The sequence below is a fragment of the Pelodiscus sinensis genome, chromosome 1 (assembly GCF_049634645.1).
Source record: "Pelodiscus sinensis isolate JC-2024 chromosome 1, ASM4963464v1, whole genome shotgun sequence".
NCBI lineage: Eukaryota > Metazoa > Chordata > Testudines > Trionychidae > Pelodiscus > Pelodiscus sinensis.
Genome location: NC_134711.1, coordinates 22,293,744 through 22,315,163, shown reverse-complemented (window position 1 = coordinate 22,315,163; position 21,420 = coordinate 22,293,744). Strand labels below are relative to the sequence as shown.

Below are 21,420 nucleotides of genomic sequence, written 5' to 3'. Positions count from 1 at the left end.
ATGCACAATATTAATATATATCCTAAAAATCACCTGTTGCATTCTCTTGTCTCCAGGGGAAACTCACATTCATTGGTCTCTTTGATGGTTGCTAATAAAGATACTAATTTTTATTTATTTATTTACTTATTTATTTATTTATTTATTTATAAACATTGATATTTCCAAGAATGCTTTGAGATCTGCTTTCTTCTGGGTAAGGAAATAGCTTGAGAATTTCCCATTCCTGAACAACTGGCTTTTCTAGCCTCAGTTGCAACCAGATGTCAAGGTCAGCGGTCCCCAACCTTTTGGGGCTGCCGAGCACCCGGGGGCGGGGCTGCACACGCGCTGCGTGCCGGGGGTGCCGCCGTGCATGTGCCGTGCACCCGGGGCAGAGGCTGCCGATGCGTTGCGTGCCTGGGGCCGGCACCAGGGCAGGGGTTGCCCATGTGCCATGTGCCCGGGGCCAGCACCACACATGTGCTGCGCGCCCAGGGTAGGGACTGCTCATGCGCCACGCGCCTGGGGCAGGGATGGCCCAGATCATTCGGTGGGCGCACATAAATGCCCTGGCGGGGACCATGGCACCTGCAGACACCACGTTGGGGACCACTGGTCTAGATGAATGTCTCAATAGAAAAGTGGAGGAGCAAGATCCATTCTGAACCACACACTCCAACTGCCTTGAAGTTCTACCTTACTGCCTAAACAGTAAGAGTTAAGCAAATTGGTACTGCCTAAATGCCCACGAAGGGATTTTATTCTTAGATCTACGACAGAAATTTAAACAGTTCTATCTAGAGGAAGGGAAACATAACTGTAGGCTGTATCCTTCCAGTCAAAACTTCAAGGGGGCAACAGTTAAAGATGGAATCTTTTAGCTGCTCAAGGGAAAACATAATAAGCCTTGCTGAATGTGAATCCAAAGATTCAGAAGTAGAAGTAATTTTAAAACAAGAATTAATCTACTTCTGTGTCTGCAAAGACTGCAGAGATTACATATAGGCAAAAGCATCTGAGAGCAAATCAGAAATCTTATGAAACTATTCACTGGGGCAGCAGAGAAGAGGGAAAGGAACTTATGCATGGGGCCAGTCTACCAGGCAGGTGAAAACAGGTTTGGGAACATGCAAGTATGAGTCTCTCAGGGCTGTGGGGGACAGGAAAAGATGCCATTGACAAGAAGACCACTCTGGAAAAGCTACCCTGCACCCAAAGGCAAGATAGAGAACACTAGGGAGAGTATACTTTCTTCAGATCTGCTTGATGCTGAGCAGATTGCGGAGCACGATGATTTCCCTGATGTAGGAGGTACTATGCTCATAAGGGTCTCTGAAGCAGAAGCAAAGACTAAATAGTCCATGTGAAGAAACTGCTTTCTGCAGTGAAAAAGAAAGGGGGAAAGCTTGGAGTCAGAGACCCAAGAAGAATTAGAGATCTAGTGAATGGCGATGCATAAATATGATTACATAGACATAGATTCTTAGGACAACTTCCAATGTTTAGAGATGTGAAGGCAAGAAGGCTTTTTTCATGGTGGGGGAGGAGACGAGGAAAAGAGAAGGCATTCTTGTTGATTTGAGATATGCCACGTAGAAATGGAGGTAGAGGAATGATAGTACCCCCAAATAACTTTGGGCCAGAGAGAATGGGATGACTATAGTGATGGCTCAAGAGGGAAGGTAGTTGTGCTGATATTAGTAAGAACACAGATAAAATCTTCCTCTGTTATAAACAAACCAGCACAGGGAATCAACAGAAAGAGTATAGAAGCGTTGGAATCCCATACCCAAAGTGAATGGAAACTGTCACCATGTTTGGAAGGGAATAACAGTTGGAAGTCTGCTATACTGAAGTTCTTGCTCCACTGAAAAGTTCCTAATGGGTATTTTGTGCCATATACAGTGGCAGGAGCCCAGGGGCTATTTTGTCCAGTGGGGAAGTATGTAGTACAGGGGCAAAGCCATCACCACCCTGGAGATCTGTATCTGGTCTGACTGGCACCTTTTGGGTACATCTACACAGTGGCACTATTTTGGGATAATGTCTGTTATCCTGAAATAGCGTTTTGTGCATCTTAACAGCATGCCCGTTATTTCTAAATACATTTGAAATAACGGGCTTCTTATTCTGGCTTCCTGTAAACCTCATACATGAGGATTAAGGAAAATGCTGGAATAGCAATTTATTTCAAAATTAGCTCAGTGTAGACAGCGCCAAATTTTGAAATAAGCTATTTTGAAATAAGCTACACAATTAGCATAGCTCACATTGTGTAGCTTATTTTGAGGTTCATGCTACTGTGTAGACGTACCCTTAGCAGAACTAAGAAAAACAGCACAGTTGAATTCATCTCTTCTTTTGTGTATTGACCAGTGAAGGGATCCAGATCAAAAGTGGAAAATTCCAGGATCAACCTGACAAGGGGCAATTCTGATAGAAATTAACCTAACCACGAAGAACTTACGGAATTTCATGAGGAGTTGCAGGATTCTGTCTGCCATCTCTGTGGCTTCTCTCATAGCCTGCTAGATGGAGGACATGTTGGGTGCTGGAATGGAGCTAGTCAGGTTCAAATTCTTATTTCTGATGCTTCTAATGGACCTTTGTGTGAAAGCAGCTCTGCAGGGAAGCAGGTCTCAATAAGAGAACAAGAACTGGGGAAGGGCTGACTACAGGCAGTCTGGCATCAGATTCCTGAGACAAAGACAGTGAAAGGAACAACTGACTGGTCGTTCTCTGCCCATATATGAACTTCAAGCAGAGCTTATTTTTATTTGTCTTTGATTGTTTTTCTTTTTTGACAGGAGCTAAAAAGGGAGAGAAGGAGAAAAATGAAAGTTAAAGGAGAAAGAGAGAGATGATGTTCATCTGTCTAGGACAAAGGAAGTCAGTCAGACTGAAGTGGAAACTCCTGGTCCCTTTACAATGGTGTATGCCTCCTTATTTCCTGGTAGATGGAGTTGTAACAGGGAAAGGATATTGCACTGATTAAGTCTGTCTTGTTTAACTCTTCTGAGGGGTGTTTAACTCTGTTTGTTGGTCCATGTTCTGCAGAGGAACCTATTACTGCTACTAGTTAAATGGAACTCCTTGAGCAGAAGTTGTTGAGTCTTATACCTACTTCCTGAAGGATTAGGATTTTGTACTGCTTTTAGTCAGTGCTGAAGGTTGCTACATAAATTCTCGGCTGTGGGTTTGGGGAAGAAGAGATGTTTGGCAGTCACTCAAAAGGGCCATTCTAAGAACAATGGCAGAGTGGAGGGGCTGTCAAGGGTCTGGCTATATATCTTCACTAGGGAATTTTCCTATATTAGGGAAATTCTAAGCCAATTTTAAATTTGCTCTTTGCTGCCAGAATGACGAGAAACAGAACTGGCAGGGCTGAATATCTCTCAGTATATTTTAGGTTTTTCATTTAAAAGCGGATTAGCTATAGACTATTAAGTTCATTTTGGTTGTTTTGAATTGACAACACTGAAGTTCGCTTTTGAGTTCGCACAGAACTCTTCTTCAGCTGAAATATGTATAACAAGTCGTAATTACTCCACAAATCAAAATATAAGAGGTGGAATTCTGACTCCAGGCCCGCCGACAGGGGGTGCAAAAGTGGCAATTGCTTTGAAGCCCAGTGATTCAAAAGGGTCTAGGTCTCTGGCCACCATTGCTGCTTCTGGTCCTTTAAATTGAAGCGGGGGTGGTGAGGAACAGTGTGTCATGCTCCAGGTGGCACTGAAGGCTGGCTGTCCCCACCCTGACCTTGCTGCCTGAGGCTCTGCCCCTTCCCCGAGCGTGGAACTGGCCCCAATCTTGCCCAGGGGCTTTGCAGTTCTGTCAACATCCCCTGCATGACCTCACTGAGGTCAAAAGTGAATCTCCCATTGATAGAAACATGGTAACATAATTCGCATTGACACCTATGGGAATTATTTGTATCCTGTGGGAAAGAAACTAGCACCATCTTGGATCCAGAATTGGGCATATAGAACACTAGGATCCCTCCCTCTCCCTCACAGTCTCATCAGGTTATCTTTATTATGTATCTTCCCTCCTTCCCCTATTCTGCCCTGCCCTATCCACCTCACCTTCCCTTCTTTTCCCTTTCATTTCCATTTATATGATGCCTGCCTGATTACACCCTCTCCCGTTCACAAAAATAAAATTGTGACAGCAACATGATGTTTCCTGCCAACACGTTGTTGACTCTGCTGGTGTGTTTACCTCTTTCCTTAGCCCACGTCTATCTTGTCTACTGAGAGTGTAAGCTCTCTGCAGGCAGGGACCATCCACCACCCCGTGTTTGAATTGTGCCTTGAACAATGAAGCCATGACTGAGACTCCTTGTTTCTATGATGATGATAAATTCACAATAATTATATTTGTATTGCCATAGCACCTAATTCACATTGTGCTGAGTGCAGAACAAACACACAAATATATTTTACATCAAGCATCAACCCCTGCTTCCTCTTAAAGTCAAGGGGAGATTTTCCAGTGAATATAATGAGAGTAGAATCATACCCCCAGTGTCCATTCCAAACATATGCAGTAGGATCCATTTACCTAATGTTTCATGCAAGCAGTTCTCATTAGAGTTATATCCACATTAAAAAAAGACACTATTTTGACTCATTGCTTCAGTGATTAAATTTAAATTATCTTCATTATATTGTGAATTACCATTTATAAATACATTCTATTTTCTGATCTGCTATTTTAGGCAAAAAAACATTCAAGCAACTTTTTAAAAAATGTGAATTGTTTGAGTGAAACATATTAGAGCATGTTGAAAACTTCCATTAGTGGTAAAACTGACACTTCATATTAACATAATCCTTTGGGAATGACTTTTCAGTTTGGCAATCAAAATCACTTTTCATCCAGATACCTGAGTGTTGATAGTCTCATAATCCTATTTGAAAATGCTTTGGTTATATTGTCAGCTCCTATAACCAACAAACATGCTTTGTAATGACAAGTAATTCTTTCAGAAAAGATGCACAGTACAGGAATGATTTAATATGTGCCTCTTAAATTGGCCTCTCCATTTAATATTGATTCTCTCTGATTCAAGGGGAGTTAATTCTATTTTTATATGCAAAATATAAGACATTTTTATATCATAGATTGGAGTAGCAAAGGATGTGGAACAAAATTGTATAGCATGGAGGAGATATTTCACTGTAAGTTAGTCACCGTAACTATATTTTAGAGAATAGTTTGACAACAGTAAGCAATACTTTATACTTATAAATTCATTATTTATCCCAAAGCACTTTACAAAGGCTGGAAAGCATTCTATTACAGAAGTGACCAATGAACAAAGAGGCTAAATGACTTGCCAAACAGCATTCAGTAGTAGATCTGAAACTAGAAACCAGATCTTTCCCCCATGTACAGTTCACTACACCATAGCTGCCTCATGAAGAAAGGGTTTTTAAGAATGATTTCCAAAATAAAAAAATAACTTGTTAAAAACTTATATTTGATGTATTATAATTCATGTGGCAGATGATGAAACCATGCACACACACAAAAATGAGAGAAAATCTTTTGGTTGAAGAAAGTGTGTGTGTGTGAGAGAGAATTCTATGGAATTTTTCTTTCAATTTTTCATCAAAATTTTATACATTTCCAGATTTCTAACCAGGTCTACTTGTGGCTGGTTGTAACAGCTCAATTGTGATGTCCTTACATAGAGTAATAATTGACTTATGAGTTCTGATTGCCTGCAGACCACAGGGCTGGCCCTAAAGTGACAACGTGATGAATCTACAAACTTATCAAAAACTGATTTTTATCTGCTCTTAAGAAGCATCACATTAAGGGAGTCTAACCATTAGCCTTTATTAATGGAACTTTCAGGGTGTCATATTTTCCATCAGTTTAATGCTGTCTGGAAAATATTTCCCATTGATTTTATTTTAAATCAAACCTAAATCGACCAGTTATTGTAATACTACAAAAGAAATAAAGTGTTGGGATTACATTAAAATAAAAGTGCTTGAATTAAGTGCAATCCCCCAATCCTAGAAACAATTTCATAAACCTGAAGGTGAAAAATTTTTGATTTCCTTATTTCATTAAAGCTACACTAATTAAATGCACTACATGCATACATGTGTTATGTACTTGTTTAAAGAGGATTCAGAAGTTGTTGTGGACGTAGTTTTTTGTTCTCTTCCAAACTGGTCAAACTATTTGACAGCATTGTGATGGTGTATTCCCCCAGATACTTTCCTTCCCAATTCCTCCCTTCCCCCCCAAAAAGGGAGGAGAAGGTCTTCCATGCTGCCTACAGAAGCTGTGTGGGATATATTCAATCAGGGCCCAGTAGCCCTAGTGCAAGAAGAGCTACAGCGCCGAAGGGAATTCTCTTTTTTTGCTGGAGCTGAAGGAGTGTGGATGGCGTGTGGCTAAGTGACAGGGCAGCACTGCCAAAAGCCAAGGAGAACAAGAAGGACCCTGAGTTGTTTGTCACAGGACAAGAGCCTGAGGTGAGAGTGAAGATGGCACAAAGCAGTGGGGAAGTGCCCCAGGGAATCAGAGAAGCTGTGCAACATAGATAAAGGGGCACAGACCCTCTGGGACCCAGAGTAGGGGAGTGGGACTGGGACTGGCCTGGACATTGATGCATCACCGAGTGGGATTTGAGCTATTATGGCCCAGCTGGAGAGCGGTAGCCAGGAATCCCCAAGAAGGCAAAGGCATTGTTTCTAGGGAGGGAGCCCTAGGGCACTGATCTAACAGAGCAGAGACAATCTGAAAAAGAGTGTGCAGGTGCATGCACTTGGCCAAGAAGGCACTTACAAGAGGTGAGCACACTCTATTACAAGCACACACTTACAGATGATGCATTTAACTGACAAGTAACTGACTGCTCTCCAGATCAGAAGAAAAAGCAGCATGAGAGATTTAGAAAGCAGGAATTTTTGGCCTGCCAGTAAAGCTGGAAATGTAGCTGTCCACATTTCGCTTAAATAAGAACTTATCACATTCTTTCTACTGGCATTTCTGTGTCACATCAGCAGCCTTGGATTACCACACTGACGACAGAACTCATGTATGCATCCTAGCTACTGGGAAGAAACATTTCACTATAATACTTTTGTTACAGGAAAGTACAATGGAATTTGTAAACAGTTTATACCATAAGGAATATTGTGCCATATAGAGTCCTAACAATTTTCACATCAGTGCTTGATTGATGTGTTACTGCAGGGGCTGCTGGGGAAATCCTACCTCATAAACTTTATATTTATAACAATCAGTACTCAATATAGAAAAGTAACTGAGGGAGGATTGGAAGTACTTGCAAAATATTGCACCCTGGGGTTGAGCTGGGAAACAGTGAAATATGAAGGTGCTAAAGAACATGAACATTGGAGAACCTGTCTTATGTGGGAAGGATATTAATTGATCTTTGTTATTTTAGATTTTACTTTTTCTTCTCATTTTCATATATTTGTATTCTAGCAAGAAAATAATTAAACATGTTAAATTCAGGACACTATCTGGTATTTAACTCCTGAGAAGGAAAACTGTTGGCTCTCTGGCTGAAGCAATAACATTTGCTGAATGGCAGTCAGCTTGTAATTCCTTCCGCCATCTGGTGCTCCTGAGTCATATATTTAACTTTCATTGTTATTAATGGAATGTATATGTATCGATTAAAGGTATGATATGGTTTTTTATATTCTAGTAAGGAGAGAATGTCTTCTAAGCAACAAAACCTTACAGGTAAAAATTTTACTCATGGAAAAAAAATCTGTAGGGTTCCTATTTAATATGAACCTATCTCCTTCATGCTATGCTGCAGCAAAATAATAATTTCATCTATGAGTGTAAGCTCCATAAAGGCAATTGTTTCAAAGAATGCTAAGAAGGCTCTTCTCGTTCTTCTTCCCATGTTGTCAGACATTTTGGGCTTCCATTATTCTGTGGATATAGAGACACCTTTCTAAAGCATCTCTTCTTGACTTTTCTTTGCTGCTTGGAGCTGTTTCCAAGAGATTTGTTGCTTGTGGCTGGCTACCGTGACAAACATGCTATTTTAGAGAATTACAGCAAATGAAGCACAGTTGCCCACCATTGTTTGCAGCAGTGCATCATTTGACATGGTCATCACTGTCTAATCTCTGTTGCTAAACTTGTGGTTATATAAAATGTTCATATAGTGCATGTAACAGTTGTAGCCTGGACATGTTCTGAATAATATTTCCATTCAGAAGTCTAGTTTACAATTCAGATTCAAACACAAAATGTCGAACACATCCCATCAATGTGGCAAAAATCCATATAAGGTCAGAAAGATACATGATATGCCAAGGTTAGAAAAATATTCTGTTAGGTAAGAAAGAGGTAAGTAAAGCATCTTTATCCTCTGTAGGAAAGGTAAGTGATGTGATGAGTTGAGCAGTCTGGCAAGAGCCAGATTTAGAACCAAGCAGGACGGATTCATGCAACTTTGCTCTACCTAATGAATACACTCCCTTTTTAGCTATCATAGAAGAAATGATCCCAAATATCTTGTCATCATAGGAGAGTGTCTGTAAAGTGCTTTGAGATCCTCAGATGACATGGGCTATATAAATACAAAATAACAGTAGTATTATATTAAGCTAAGCAGACCTAATAAATACAGTTTAATTATGAACATGAAAAAATATGTAGCATGATCTCTTTTTTTTCAAATGATTCCACAACAGGATTATTTGGACTTTTTGGGAAAAATGAACACTTTACTTTTTCCCTCAGTCATGCCATGAGAGTGGTAATAAGTCTATTCTGGGATATGTACTTTAAATTTTAAGGGTATGCTGAAGAGTATCAAACTGACAGAACCATCTGCTATGAAGCTTGGTGTGTGTTATTTTGAAACCCCTCTCCCTTCCCTCCCACCTTTCAACCCACACTTTAGTTGCTTCACTGGTTAGTGGGTTTCCTGCACTTTGTTTCCCACATTGCCAGCTTGTTGATCTATTCTACAGCTTTGAGTCATGCTTCGGGTATGAGAGGTCCCAGATTTGACTCCAAGATAACCCCTTTCAGGAGCCTGAGTTGGTCCTATAACTTTAAGAGGGAGTGTGGCTCAGTAGGCTAAATGTACCTAACAGGCGTAAATTCAACCTGAACCATCCGGATCTGAGGCCTGATAGATATTTTCAAACTTAAGAAAGCCCTGGCCCTCCACTCCAGGGCAAAAGCCCTGAACCTTGGTGCCTCCCAGGGGGCTGAAGCTCTTATCTCCAGCATCTCCTGAGAGGCTGAAGCCCTGGGCATTTCCTGAGAGGCTGAAGCCCTGGGTTCCAGGAAATACTCTGTGAGAATGTAAGACTTGCTGCTAGGATTGCCAAATGGTTTAATCAAAAATACCAAACACTGCCCCCCTCCACCATCCCAAACAGAACACCGGGAAAAAAATTCTGTTGAGAAAAAAGGGGGAGACCAAAGTTGTTGAGCAAAAACAGCAGTTATTAAGCATGGCCCCTTTAAGAAGAAACTTTTTTTGCCAGCAGCCATTTTGTTTTTCTGTTTTAGCCATAAAACAAGCCCCTGCGGAAACAGGTAAGCAGGGGGGAGGGGGAAGGGGCATGGGCTGGGCCCGGTTGCTGAGTGTCGTAGAGTTGACAGGTGTCCGGTATTGGAAACCCCCTCAGAAAATACTGGACATTTTAGGTGTCCAGTATTTTCTGAATTTTTTTACTGGACAGGAGGCAAAAATACCAGACTGTTCGGGTCAATACCGGATACCTGGCAACCCTACTTGCTGCCTAGTAACTGCGAGATTCTGAGTTCAAATTTCAGCAGGGCCTAGAGTTGAGTTTCTAGGAATTATTAATTGGATGCTTTCCTAAAAAGATTTGCTCTAGAAATTATTTTAGAGGTTCTATGGCCTGTGTTATACAGGAAGTCAACCTGCATTCCCTCTGGCCTTGGAATCCTTGAATCTATTGCATAATACAAAAACAACAGGGAGGGGGATGAATTCAAAGGGCTAAAGAGCTTTGTCCATAGTATCCATTGAACTAAATTGACAGGAATAATGGAGACACTGCTGGACTCAGAAGCAGGGCCGGCCCACAACATTTTGGCACCTGAGGCGGGGAGCTCAAATGATGCCCCCATGCCACCTTTTCTTCTGCCTGCCTGTTATGTCTCATGTGCCTTCCTTCCTCCAGCAAAGCACTCCACCATCTCTGTTCAGAGAGAATATATATGCACCAGCAGCAAACACAATTTTCTACACTCTGGGTCCTAGTGGCGCCTCCCCACAGTCTGGCACCTGAGGCAGCCGCCTCAGTTTGCCTCATGGTAAGGCCAGCCCTGCTCAGAAGAATGATTTAAAGTTGGAGGTGGCAAAAGTGTGTGAATAAGAAATGTGCAATCATGAGAACTGGGGAATATGTATGTGCTTTCAGCTCTCAAGCATTACATTAAAACATCAGAAGGATGGCATAAGCAAAGAAGAATTCATTAGACCACAGGAAAACATTGGTTTCAAAATATCTTGTTTCAGGGATGCATGGAAGACCAGGATATTTCTAAAACCCTGAGAAGTACAGTTACTGTAGCCTTCCTCTGCTTGCCTCATCTTGGGTTCAGTTTAGGTTCATGATTTTTGTCTCTGTCTACAATTATCTACAATTTCCAATTCTCATTAGGGCAGAACTCAAGGGAAACCAAACATTTGAATGGATGTGTTCAAGTAAGTCTATCCAGAATTCTTATTCCTTCCCAAGACAAGAACAACATTGGCATGGAATATCCTACCAAGCATGATAAATTAGAATAACTTGCTGAGCATGAGGAGTGGTAAGCAATTAGAACTAAAAATCTAGCTTAAGGATTTTTGCTCATAAATGTACATGGGTCAGAAGATGTTTTCTGATGGATGAGAGAAGGTCTTTCATGACACAAAATCACCTATTTGGGGACAAAAGCCCTACCTCAATGTTAATACTGATATCAGATTGCAACCATATTTGAATCATATTAGGGCTGAATATGAATTGATCTTGATATTTTCCACAACTATTGGGATCTAAGATCAAAGCAGATCTCATACTGTACATTTAGGTATTTCTTGATTTTCATCATAAAGTATTTTTTCTGTCTTGTCAGGTAATCAATATATAATTTACACTTGTCAGCTCTTGTCATGATGGCTTCACCCCAAGGTGCTGCTCATGCTGAATTGAAAGTGCAGGGCTCTGCTAAAATACTTCATTTATTAGAGAAACGACCCATATGGGGAACAATTATTTGCAAAGGGCTGCTCGCTCCTTAAAATGGGACATCAAGTCAAATATATTTTGAGCAACAATGCTGAGTTACCAGAAATACTTGGTAATGATGGATAGTCCCTTTTTACTTTCTCTTCTCCTTACAGTCTTCCTCAGAACACAGCACTTTGGAGAATAACAAATCAGCACTGAAATTCTTTCTCTTTTCTTTTTTTTCCCACTTAAGCCCCGAGAGAGCCATGCTTGAAAACTGTTTGCAAAGTTTGTTCAAATATGGCTCCACTAACTCTTTTTTCAAATCTCCTTGGCTTTAGTCCACTCCGCATCAAACATTTTCAAATATGTATCTCTCATGAGTGTAGGTAGAACTGCTGCCAGGAGGTTCAATCGAAAATAACTTTTCAGAACAGTGAAAAAGATTGGATTATTAATATTTATTATCTGTATTGAAGTAACATCCACAAGATGGTAGACACTGTCCACATATGCACAGGAAAACACAGTTCCTGCCCTAAAGAGTTTATCATTTAAAGCCAACCTTTCAAAAATGGGTACCTAAAATTAAATTCCCATGTTCAGAGTTGGAGCTGCTGGTTGTTTGACACTTTGGAAATTCTGGCAAGTTATTTAGGGGCCTGTATATAAACTTGGGACTCTAACCATTTTGGAAAAATTGACTAAGAAGGCAAGCAAAATACAAAGGGTGAAACAAGAAGTTACTCATCTTCATGCAGTAACAATGATTCTTCAAGTTGGGTCCCTGTGGATGCTCCAATGATGATGTTGGGCTCATCCTGGCGCTGCAGCTCGGAGATTTCCAATAGCTGTGTTCAGCCGGGTTGTGCATGCGCGATCAGCAGCTTCTGCCATTCATGCCCTTTGATCGTCATGCGCATGTGGCTCCCTGCTCAGTTCCTCTCACCGTTCGATATCTGGAAAGAGAGAAAAACAACTCCAGAACGGGGAGGAAGGGCGGGATGTGGAGCACCCACGGGGATCCATCTCGAAGAACCATCATTACTGCACAAAGGCGAGTAACTTCTTCTTCTTTGAGTGTCCTCGTGGGTGCTCCACTGATGGTGACTATGTAGCAGTACCTCATGTTACGTTTCCGGAGTTAGGGTTTGTCAATGACTGAAAGTACTGCTGAAGCCACCAAGGAATCTGCTGCCCACCGCTGAACTATTGCATAATTGTTCATGAATGTCAAATTTGAGGACCATGTGGCCACTCTGCAAATATCCGGCAATGAGACTCTGTGGACAAAGGCAGTGGGTGTTGCTACTGGCCTGGTGAAATGTGCTCTAGGTAAAACCTGCAGGGGCTTGTTGCGGATCAAGTAGCAGATAGTGATGCAAGAAACTATGCCCTTCGAAACACGCTGTGATGATAACGGGTTGCCCTTGGTGTGGTCTGCTATGGATACTAGTAGGTGATCTGTTTTGCGCCAGGTCTGTGTTCTGTCGATGTAAAAAGCTATAGCTCAACATACATCTAGGGTGTAGAGTAGCGATTCTTGGACGGAGGCATGCGGTTTTGGATAAAAGACCCACAGAATAATAGGTTTGTTAACATGAAATTGTGTAGAAACTTTAGGGATGAATGCAGGATGAGTGTGCAATATAATCGAGTCTCTGTTGAAAACCGTGAAGGGTGGCATTGCCATTAGTGCTGCCAGTTCACTGACCCTACAGGCAGACGTAATTGCTAATAGAAATACCACCTTCATGGTGAGCATGTCATGACTAAAGGCTCAAAAGGCAGGTACATCAAGGTGTCTAGTACCAAGCCCAAGCTCCAAGAGGGGTGTTGGGGACTTCGGGGAGGTTTGAGGTTTGCTACCTCCTTAAGCAATCTCTTAGTCAGCGGATGGGCAAAGATCGAATGCTCATCAATGGGTCCGTGAAAGACGCTAACTGCGGATAAGTGCACTCTAAGGGTAGAGATAGAGAGACCTGTTTGATCAAGAGATAGTACGTAATCATATGTATTGGTGAAGAGGATGGATCATATGTATTGGTGAAGAGGATGGATCGATGTTGCTGTTCTTACACCAACCCACGAATCTATTCCATTTTGCCAGGTAAGTCTTCCTTGTAGATTCCCTTCTACTGTGCAAAAGAACTGCCTTCACCGCATCTGAGCAAAGGTGCTCCTCTATGTCGAACCAGCTAGGAGCCACGCTGTCAGATGGAGGGTCTCCAGTCTCGGATGCCACAAGGAGGTGTGGATCTGAGAAAGAAGGTCTGGGGGGGGGGAGGGGCAGAGGATGTGGTGGTTGTAGGGACATCCTGTGGAGGAATGGGTACCAAGGTTGTCTCGCCCATGCCGGTGCTAGGAGAATAACTCGAGCTGAATTGTCTCTGATCTTTTGTCTCACCCTCGGTATAAGCACCGTAGGTGGAAATGCATAAAGCAGAGGTCCATCCCAGCGGACTAGCAGTGCATCCCCAAGGGACCCTTTGCCTACGCCCCCTCTCGAATAGTATAGGTGACATTTTTTGTTGTCATAGGTAGCAAAAAGGTCTATCTAAGGTGATTCCCAAGCGTGGAAAATGCGGTTCAGGACATCAGGATGGATTTCCCACTTGTGGTTGTGAGGGAAATGTCTGCTGAGTACGTCTGCCATGACATTGCTTGTACCTGGTAAGTAAGACACTATCGTGGTGATGTAGTTCTGCACGCACCAATTCCATAGGTGGACTGCTTGTGCACAGAGCAATCGGGAACACGCTCCTCTTTGATGGTTGATATAATACATTGTGGCTATATTGTCTGTCAGGACCCGGACGGTTGTACCAGTAATGTGCTTCCAGAAATATTTGCAAGTGATGAATACGGCTTTTAGTTCCAGGAGACTGATATGTAGAACGGCCTCTGCTGAAGATCATCTCCCCTGCACATGCCATTGATGTGTGCGCCCCATCCAACAAGGGAGGCATCTGTAGTGAGTTGGCTTGATGGCTGCTGACATTGGAATATAACCCCCGCTAGCAAATTTTTGGGGTTCAACCACCAACCTAGTGATCTGTGAACTAGAGGGGTTGGATTTATCACCTTGTGAGTGCTGTGTTTTGTTGGGGTATATACTGACACTAACCAATGCTGCAGGCAGCATAAATGGAGTCTCGCATGGTGAACCACAAAGGTGGTGGCAGCCATATGACCCATGAGGCGGAGGCACGTGAGCACAGTCACTGTAGGGGCATGGATGACAACCTTGTTTAGTTCCTGTATAATCTGAAAATGCTCTTGAGGTAAGTATGCATGAGTGGAGGTGGAATCTAGTCGTGCTCCTATAAAATTTAGGATCTGCGTGGGATCTATAGTCGATTTTTGCTCATTGATTATGAGTCTGAGCAATTGGAAGGTTTGTCTGTTTACTGTGATCATCGATTGACCTTTTATGAGGCAATTGTTGAGGTATGGAAATATAATCATGCCTCTGCACTGCAGGTGAACTGCTACAACTGCCAGAGTCTAAAAAAATCTGGGGGCGGATGCAAGGCCAAACGGTAGAATGCGATATTGAAATTGATTGTCACCAATGATGAAGCAGAGGAAACGTCTGTGAGCTGGATGGATCATTATATGAAAATACGCAGCTTGAAGGCGAGAGCTGCAAACCAATCGTCCTTGTCCAATGATGGCATTATCTTGGAAAGAGTCACCATCTTGAACCTTTGACGGCAGAGGTACTTGTTCAACTTCCTGAGGTCGAGGATTGGCCTCTACCCTCTGTTTTTTTTCTCTGTGAGAAAATACCGTGAATAGAACCCTCTTCCCCTACTGGGGAGGAACGACATAGCTCCTATGGACAGCAGACGCTGGGCCTCTTCGTTCAACAGGGTCTCGTGAGATTGGTCCCTGAAGAGGGATGGGGTTGGTGGATTTGTCGGTGGTATGGTTGTAAAGGGGATTGTGAGCCCTGATACCATGAGTTGTAATACCCAATGGTCCAAAGTAATAGCCACCCATTGAGCTTGAAAAGGTTGTAGTCAATGGTGAAAGAGATAGGTGACCTGCTGTTCCATCTTTACTGGAAGGACTTGCTGCATGCCCTTGACAGAATCATCAAACTTGCTGCTTTGAGTTTTGCTGGTTGGCTGTATGAGGTGGTTGGAGTCATCTGCGCTGTGGGCGTTGTCTTGCGCGCAACTGGTCTATAGGTCGCTGTTGATGATGTTGCTTCTGAAAGGGGTAGTCATACCTCCTCTGATAGGGATAGTACCATCTGCGCCTAAAGGCAGGTGTTGAGCGGGAATCCTTTCCTGAATGGAGGACCTCATCTGTTTTTTCCATAAATAATTTGTTTCTGTCAAAGGGGAGGTCTTCCACTTTCGTTTGAAGCTCCTTGGGGACTGCTACAGACGTAAGCCAGGATAAGCGTCTCATCGCTATTGCTGTCGTAGTGATGTGGTCCGCTGTGTCTGCCATATCCAATGAAATTTGTAAGCTAGCTCACACTGCTGCGAAACCTTCTTGCACATAGGATTTCAAGAGGGGACACTTGATTTCTGGTAGATACTGAAGCAGCTGAGAAATCTTCTCATAGTTATCAAAGTTGTGATTAGATAACAAGGCAGCATAATTCACTATGCGTAAAAGCAGGGTTGTGGAAGAATATACATTCCTACTGAATATATCTAACTTTTTTACATCTGACGTCATCTTGTATTGTGATGTTTTGGCACGCTGTTGTGTACCACCAAGAAGTTCGCATGTGGGTGATTAAACAGGAACTCCAGATTTTTGGAAGAGACAAAGTATTTCTTGTCCACTTCCCTGCAGGTCAGTGGGACCGATGCTGGTGTCTGCCAAAGGACTTCTGTAGCCTCCATGATGGCTTTGTTGATAGGAATGGCAACTTTTGCACTCCGTCTTGGGTGAAGATTCTTCAAAAGCCGATTTTGCTTCATTTGCTCCTTTGTTTATTGGACCTACTGGGACTGGGCCACCCATTTGAAAAGGTCCTGAAACTGTTTGAAGTCGTCCGGAGGAGACATATCCGCTGGGAACACCAGCTCATCAGGAGAGGAAGACGAAAGGTCAGGAATTGGGACATCCGTTTGTTGGTCCTCCACTTCCGACAATTGGCCTTCTTCAGTCTCAGACTACTGTTTGGTTGCACCTGGACTGCGTACAGGAGGGGTCAGCTGGTGATTATGTGGTAACTACGGTGGTGTATGTTGCGCTGGCAGTGGATCAGAGCGAGGAGATTGGTGACGTGTGCACTGGTGATAGTAATGACGCACAGAATAAGGAGAGTCATGACGGTGGTCATAGTATCGGTCAGATGGGTGAGGTGACGAGTACCTGGACGATCTGCAACTTGGATATCGCCTGTCATAACCGGCATGCAGGATCAATGCAGAGAATAAGAGTAATGTGGTGACTGCTTGTGTGGCGGAGAGTAGGATCGTTTCCTGTAGTGATCATGGAAATGAGAGCGAGATCTGTATGACGAGTAGTGAGACCTGTCATAGTAGTGATGTCTTGGACTGTCCTGGCGGTAAACCTGCTGAAGTGGTGACTGGTATAGCAGAGGTGAGGGGGAGGGACCTGGTGAGAATGTTGGAGACGGGGAATAGGTATTCCCCTGTCTCTGTGTTTTGCCAGTCGCTTTAGCTGTGCTGGTGCCAGCTTCTCTATTGGTGCCAGCTCCTGCCTGTTTAGCAGCTCTGCTGCTTTTTCTGCCGGTGCTGCCACGGTTTACACCATGGGATCATCCTGTGGTGCTGGCATCAGAGCCAGCTTGCTTGTCGGTGCTGGCGGAGTCCCCTTCGGTGCTGATCCCACTGCAGAGAGAGGCCTTTGCTCCAGCACCGCAGGCGGAGTTGAATGGTGTGGTGCCGGTGGCTTTAAAGCGCAGGTGCCGCTCGTCAGCACTGAAGCTGCCTTCGGCGCTGAGAGAGATCTCTCTGGGGCTGTCGTCTTCCTTGTTTTTGCCTCTGACCCCGGCACCAAGGGTCATGGGGCAGAGCCGGAGGCCCCTGGCTTATCTCCTGTGCTGATCCTATTTGTAGGATCAGGCAGCCATGAGCGCGCAGGGGACAGCTTTCTTTTCTTTTGTGCAGCTGGCTCAGTGGAGGAGACTCTTTTTTTTTCTGCTTCTCCCCTGGTTGTTTTGCTGCAGAAGAGTCTGGGTCCAGCACTTTATCAAACAGTAACATTTTCAGGTGCATATCTCTGTCCCGTTGGGAGTGGGCTGTCAGTTTCAAGCAGTGCCTGCATTTTTGGGGGATGGGCTCTCTACACAGGCATGGGCTCTCTACACAGGGTGCACTTTTTAAAACCTGGGGATCCAGGAATCCTTAGATTAGTAAAGTTTCTGGTCAATGTCAGCCTGAGGCTAAAGCCGCTACTGGCTGACCAGGAAGCCGCGGTTTAAATCACTTGTTAACGATCATTTGGGGGTTTTTTTTAATAAGAAAAGAAATGTTGAGTAACAAGGGGGTAACCTATTTACAACTAAATTAAAAGCTGCTGCTGCTTCCTTTTTTTTTTTTTTTTACAGTTCTCCTGAGGAGATTGAAAGAAAGGTTGAGGAGATAAGAGCTCTGTCTGTGGCCGAGGACAGTTGAGAGGAACTGAGCAGGGAGCCGGGTGAGCGCAACGATCAAAGGGTACGAATGGTACAAGCTGTTGATCGCACATGTGCGACCCAGCTGACCACAGCTATTCGAAATCTCCGAGCTGTGGCACCGTAATGAGCCTGACACCAGCGGAGCACCCATGAAGAAGAATTCTACACTGTGTCTCTTGCAATGTTGGCTAAAAGGGAACAAATGTGGCTTCAAACTCCAAGATTACTGATGGGCTACTAAGAATGCTCAAAGCGCTACATGCCTGAATACAAGGGGGTTATATGAGAGAGTACACAGGATATTCCATGATCCTATGCAAGGCCTGTATTTGAGATATTCTTTACTGGCTATAGAATCACAAAAAGGGCCATAACTGAGGTTACATCTACACTGCAGCCTTTTGTCGGCCGAGACAATGCAAATGAAGTGCTCATTAGCATTTGTCATGCTGTCATTTGCATAGTCTCTGCTGATGCTTTTTGCAGAAGAGGTTTTTGTGCAAAAACAAGCAGTGTAGACAGGGCTGTTTTGCGCAAAAAAAACCTTTTGCACAAGATCCCTTATGGCTCAAAAAAGGAGGTAGACAGGATCTTACACAAAAGGGTTTTTTGCACAAAATGGCCCCATCTATACTGCTTGTTTTTGCGCAAAAATCTCTTGTGCAAAAAGCATCAGCAGAGAATATGCAAATGACGGCATGACCAATGCTAATGAGAACTTCATTTGCATTGTCTCTGCTGACAAAAGGCTGCAATGTAGACATAGCCTGAGTGAAAAATCTCAATCAAAGAGTGGGGGAGAAAGACACAGTCGAAATACGTATAATCTTCTATACACTTGGCCAACTCACCACTCCATTACATGTCTATCATCCCACTGTCTGTAACTTTGTGTAATAATTACTCAACTATATCCAAAGACCACCTACCTTGCTCATTACTAATAGGCTAGCTTATTGGAGGTGACACTGAAGAAATAGATTACATGGAGGAGAAAATTGGTGGAGAGAGGGTAATGTGCATTTGGAGCTATGTGGAAGAAAGTTAAAGAGGGTACTTTGGAGGAGCAGAGCAGTGAGCAGTCAAAGCTATCATCATTAGCTGAGTGGAAGGGGTGGGAAGAGGGGTGATAAAAAACAAGAACAGAAAGGAAAGGAAGGGTAGAAATGTGAAACACCCTGAAAGGTTGAACTTGATACGTTAGAAAAAAGGGATAACCAGTAGAGGCATCTGAGATGGGGATAATACATATAGAATGACTGGTGAGGAAAATGGTTTTGGCAGCAGCATTTTGAATGGAGTGGAAGAGTGTGATGTGGGCATTAGAAAGGCATAAGAAAGGCCAGAGAACATTAGGTTTATGGTCCATGCCAGCGTTTCAGCAGTGTGGGTAGAAAGATTATGTAGATTCTTAGATAAGTTATTATGGAAGAAGTAGCCAGATTTGGGCCTAGCTTGGGAATGTACTTAATGGAGAGAGAATTGTCAAAGATAATTCCCAGGTTATGGGCCTGGATGATGGGAGAATGGTGACAAAGTGACACAATGATAAAGAATGATGGGAGAGTGTCATAGTATGCTGAGTAGAAGGATAAGGAATTTAGTTCAGATTATCCTTGTCAGTAATTATGCTGTATGCTTGAGAAATGCCCATCTTATTTCCAGATCACTGATTTTTAGATAAAGACAGGGTTACTTTGGGGTACTTTGACACAATTATTAGAAAATGATATAGATTTTATTCTTGTTTTCTCTTTCTGATAATTCAGGTATTTGTATGTAATGTTCTAAACACAGATTTAATAAATTATCACATTTCATTTCAGAGTGGCTTTATAACAACAGTGATTGAAATAATTCACTTATTATAGTGATATATAGTAGACGTGGTTTTGAAACAAAACTAAATCAGGCATTCCCAGCCTTTGTAAAAGTCTGTTTCTGAATCTGAACTTTGTTGCCTTAGGCCTATCTCCAGTACACAGGGTCAAACTGATGCCAAGGTAGCTAATCTGAATCTACACCAATGTAATTCAGTGCAATATTTTGCCCATAATTTATTTATTAGTTGGAGAGCCTTCAAAGAGAAAGGTGCTTTAAATACAAGCATAAGATAATTACTGTAAGAACAAAAATGTAAAGAATAACACATAATATTTAAAATTTGTTCTTAATTTAAGAGCTCTAGTTTACATAGAGCATATAATTTTAATGTAAAACTTTATAGGAGAATATATATATAGAATATTTTTTCCCTTGGCCCTGGTCTACACTAGGGAGTTATTTTGAAATAACTCCCCTTATTTCGAAATAATAAGCAGAACGTCCACACTACCAAGCCCGTTATTTCAAAATAATGGGCTTGTTAGTCTTAAATAATAATTCTTGCTTTCCATGAGGAATAATGCTTATTTCAAAATAGCTATTTCGAAATAGCGATAGTGTGGATGCTCCACTGATGCTATTTTGAAATAACTAGTACCCAACATCATTCAAAGTAATTAATTCCTGGTGCTTTCTGGGGCTCTAAGTAGAGGTAGCACATTCATATTAAGGGAGCCTGCCTTGGACTAATTTTGAGGCTTCTCTGTAGTGTGGACATGCTATTTTGAAATAGTTATTTCAGGAGTTATTTTTTCAAAATAAATAATTTTGAAATAATTTCCTAGTGTAGACATGCCTTGATGTGGAATACATGCAATAAATTCCTTAAAAACATGAAAAAAGAAAATAATGATATGAATCTTGGAGATAGTTTTGTTTTCTCTATATCTTCAGATATTACATGTTAGTGAATTTTTAACAGCCAGGTATAGTATAATAACAAGCAGAAAGTCACTGTATGTAAAACAAACCAACCAACCAGAAGTTTCATTTTTATACTTCAATCTAAGGTTAAGAATAAGCAGAATAATTTAATGTTAAATTTGCATCACCTTGTCAGTTAACTTACAAAGAAGATACTTTGATGTAGATTGTTCTTCTATGAGGACTTAAGACTTGGAACTGGGGAGGGGAAATAGCAAGAAAACATACTTGTACAAAAGTTGAAACTTAAATATGTAAAATTTAGACAATTTTAGAATAAATGTATCAAGGTAGACTTTGAATCATTTGTAATAGTATGCAGTAATTGGATTCATGTCTGGGTTACTTTAAACTACAATAGATATAATTATGTAAAATATGTCAGCCTTGACACATTCATAGGCAAATGCTTACAATTATTAAATGCTCAGCAGGGTGAACAGCACTTTCACTTACGCCTACTTTCATAAATAGCTCTTGACTTCTCGTATAGCTCATATGGGTCAGGTTTTCTTGGGTCAAAGGCCTCTGTTGAATCAGGAAACGAACTCCTGTGAAGGGTGGGTGGAAAGGGAATACTCTGTGGTATAACTGGAGCAGATAAACTGGTCTGAGGGCTGCCTTGATTCTCCCATCGCTCCATCATCTATAATAAATGATACAAAAAAAAAAAAAAGATTAAACATCTTTTCACCATACTGTGACTAGTTTAAATACTGTAGAGAAAATGGCTTCAGTTACAACATGTGGTAGATATACATTTATTTTGTAAGGGCTAGAAAATCTTCTGGGTACCTT

At 42.1% G+C, this 21,420-nt stretch overlaps 1 protein-coding gene across 19 annotated transcripts in view; it reads right to left on the bottom strand.

The window, feature by feature from the left end:
- Nucleotides 1–21,420, bottom strand: part of MAGI2 (membrane associated guanylate kinase, WW and PDZ domain containing 2) — a 1,141,222-nt gene that overhangs the window by 104,821 nt on the left and 1,014,981 nt on the right. For 18 of the 19 annotated variants that reach the window (XM_075926597.1, XM_075926590.1, XM_075926502.1 and 15 more), the window contains one exon: nucleotides 21,079–21,268. In XM_075926597.1, coding sequence (XP_075782712.1) covers nucleotides 21,079–21,268 — 190 coding nt within the window. The remainder of the gene's footprint in view (nucleotides 1–21,078; nucleotides 21,269–21,420) is intronic. The other variant, XM_075926517.1, reaches the window with a different exon arrangement.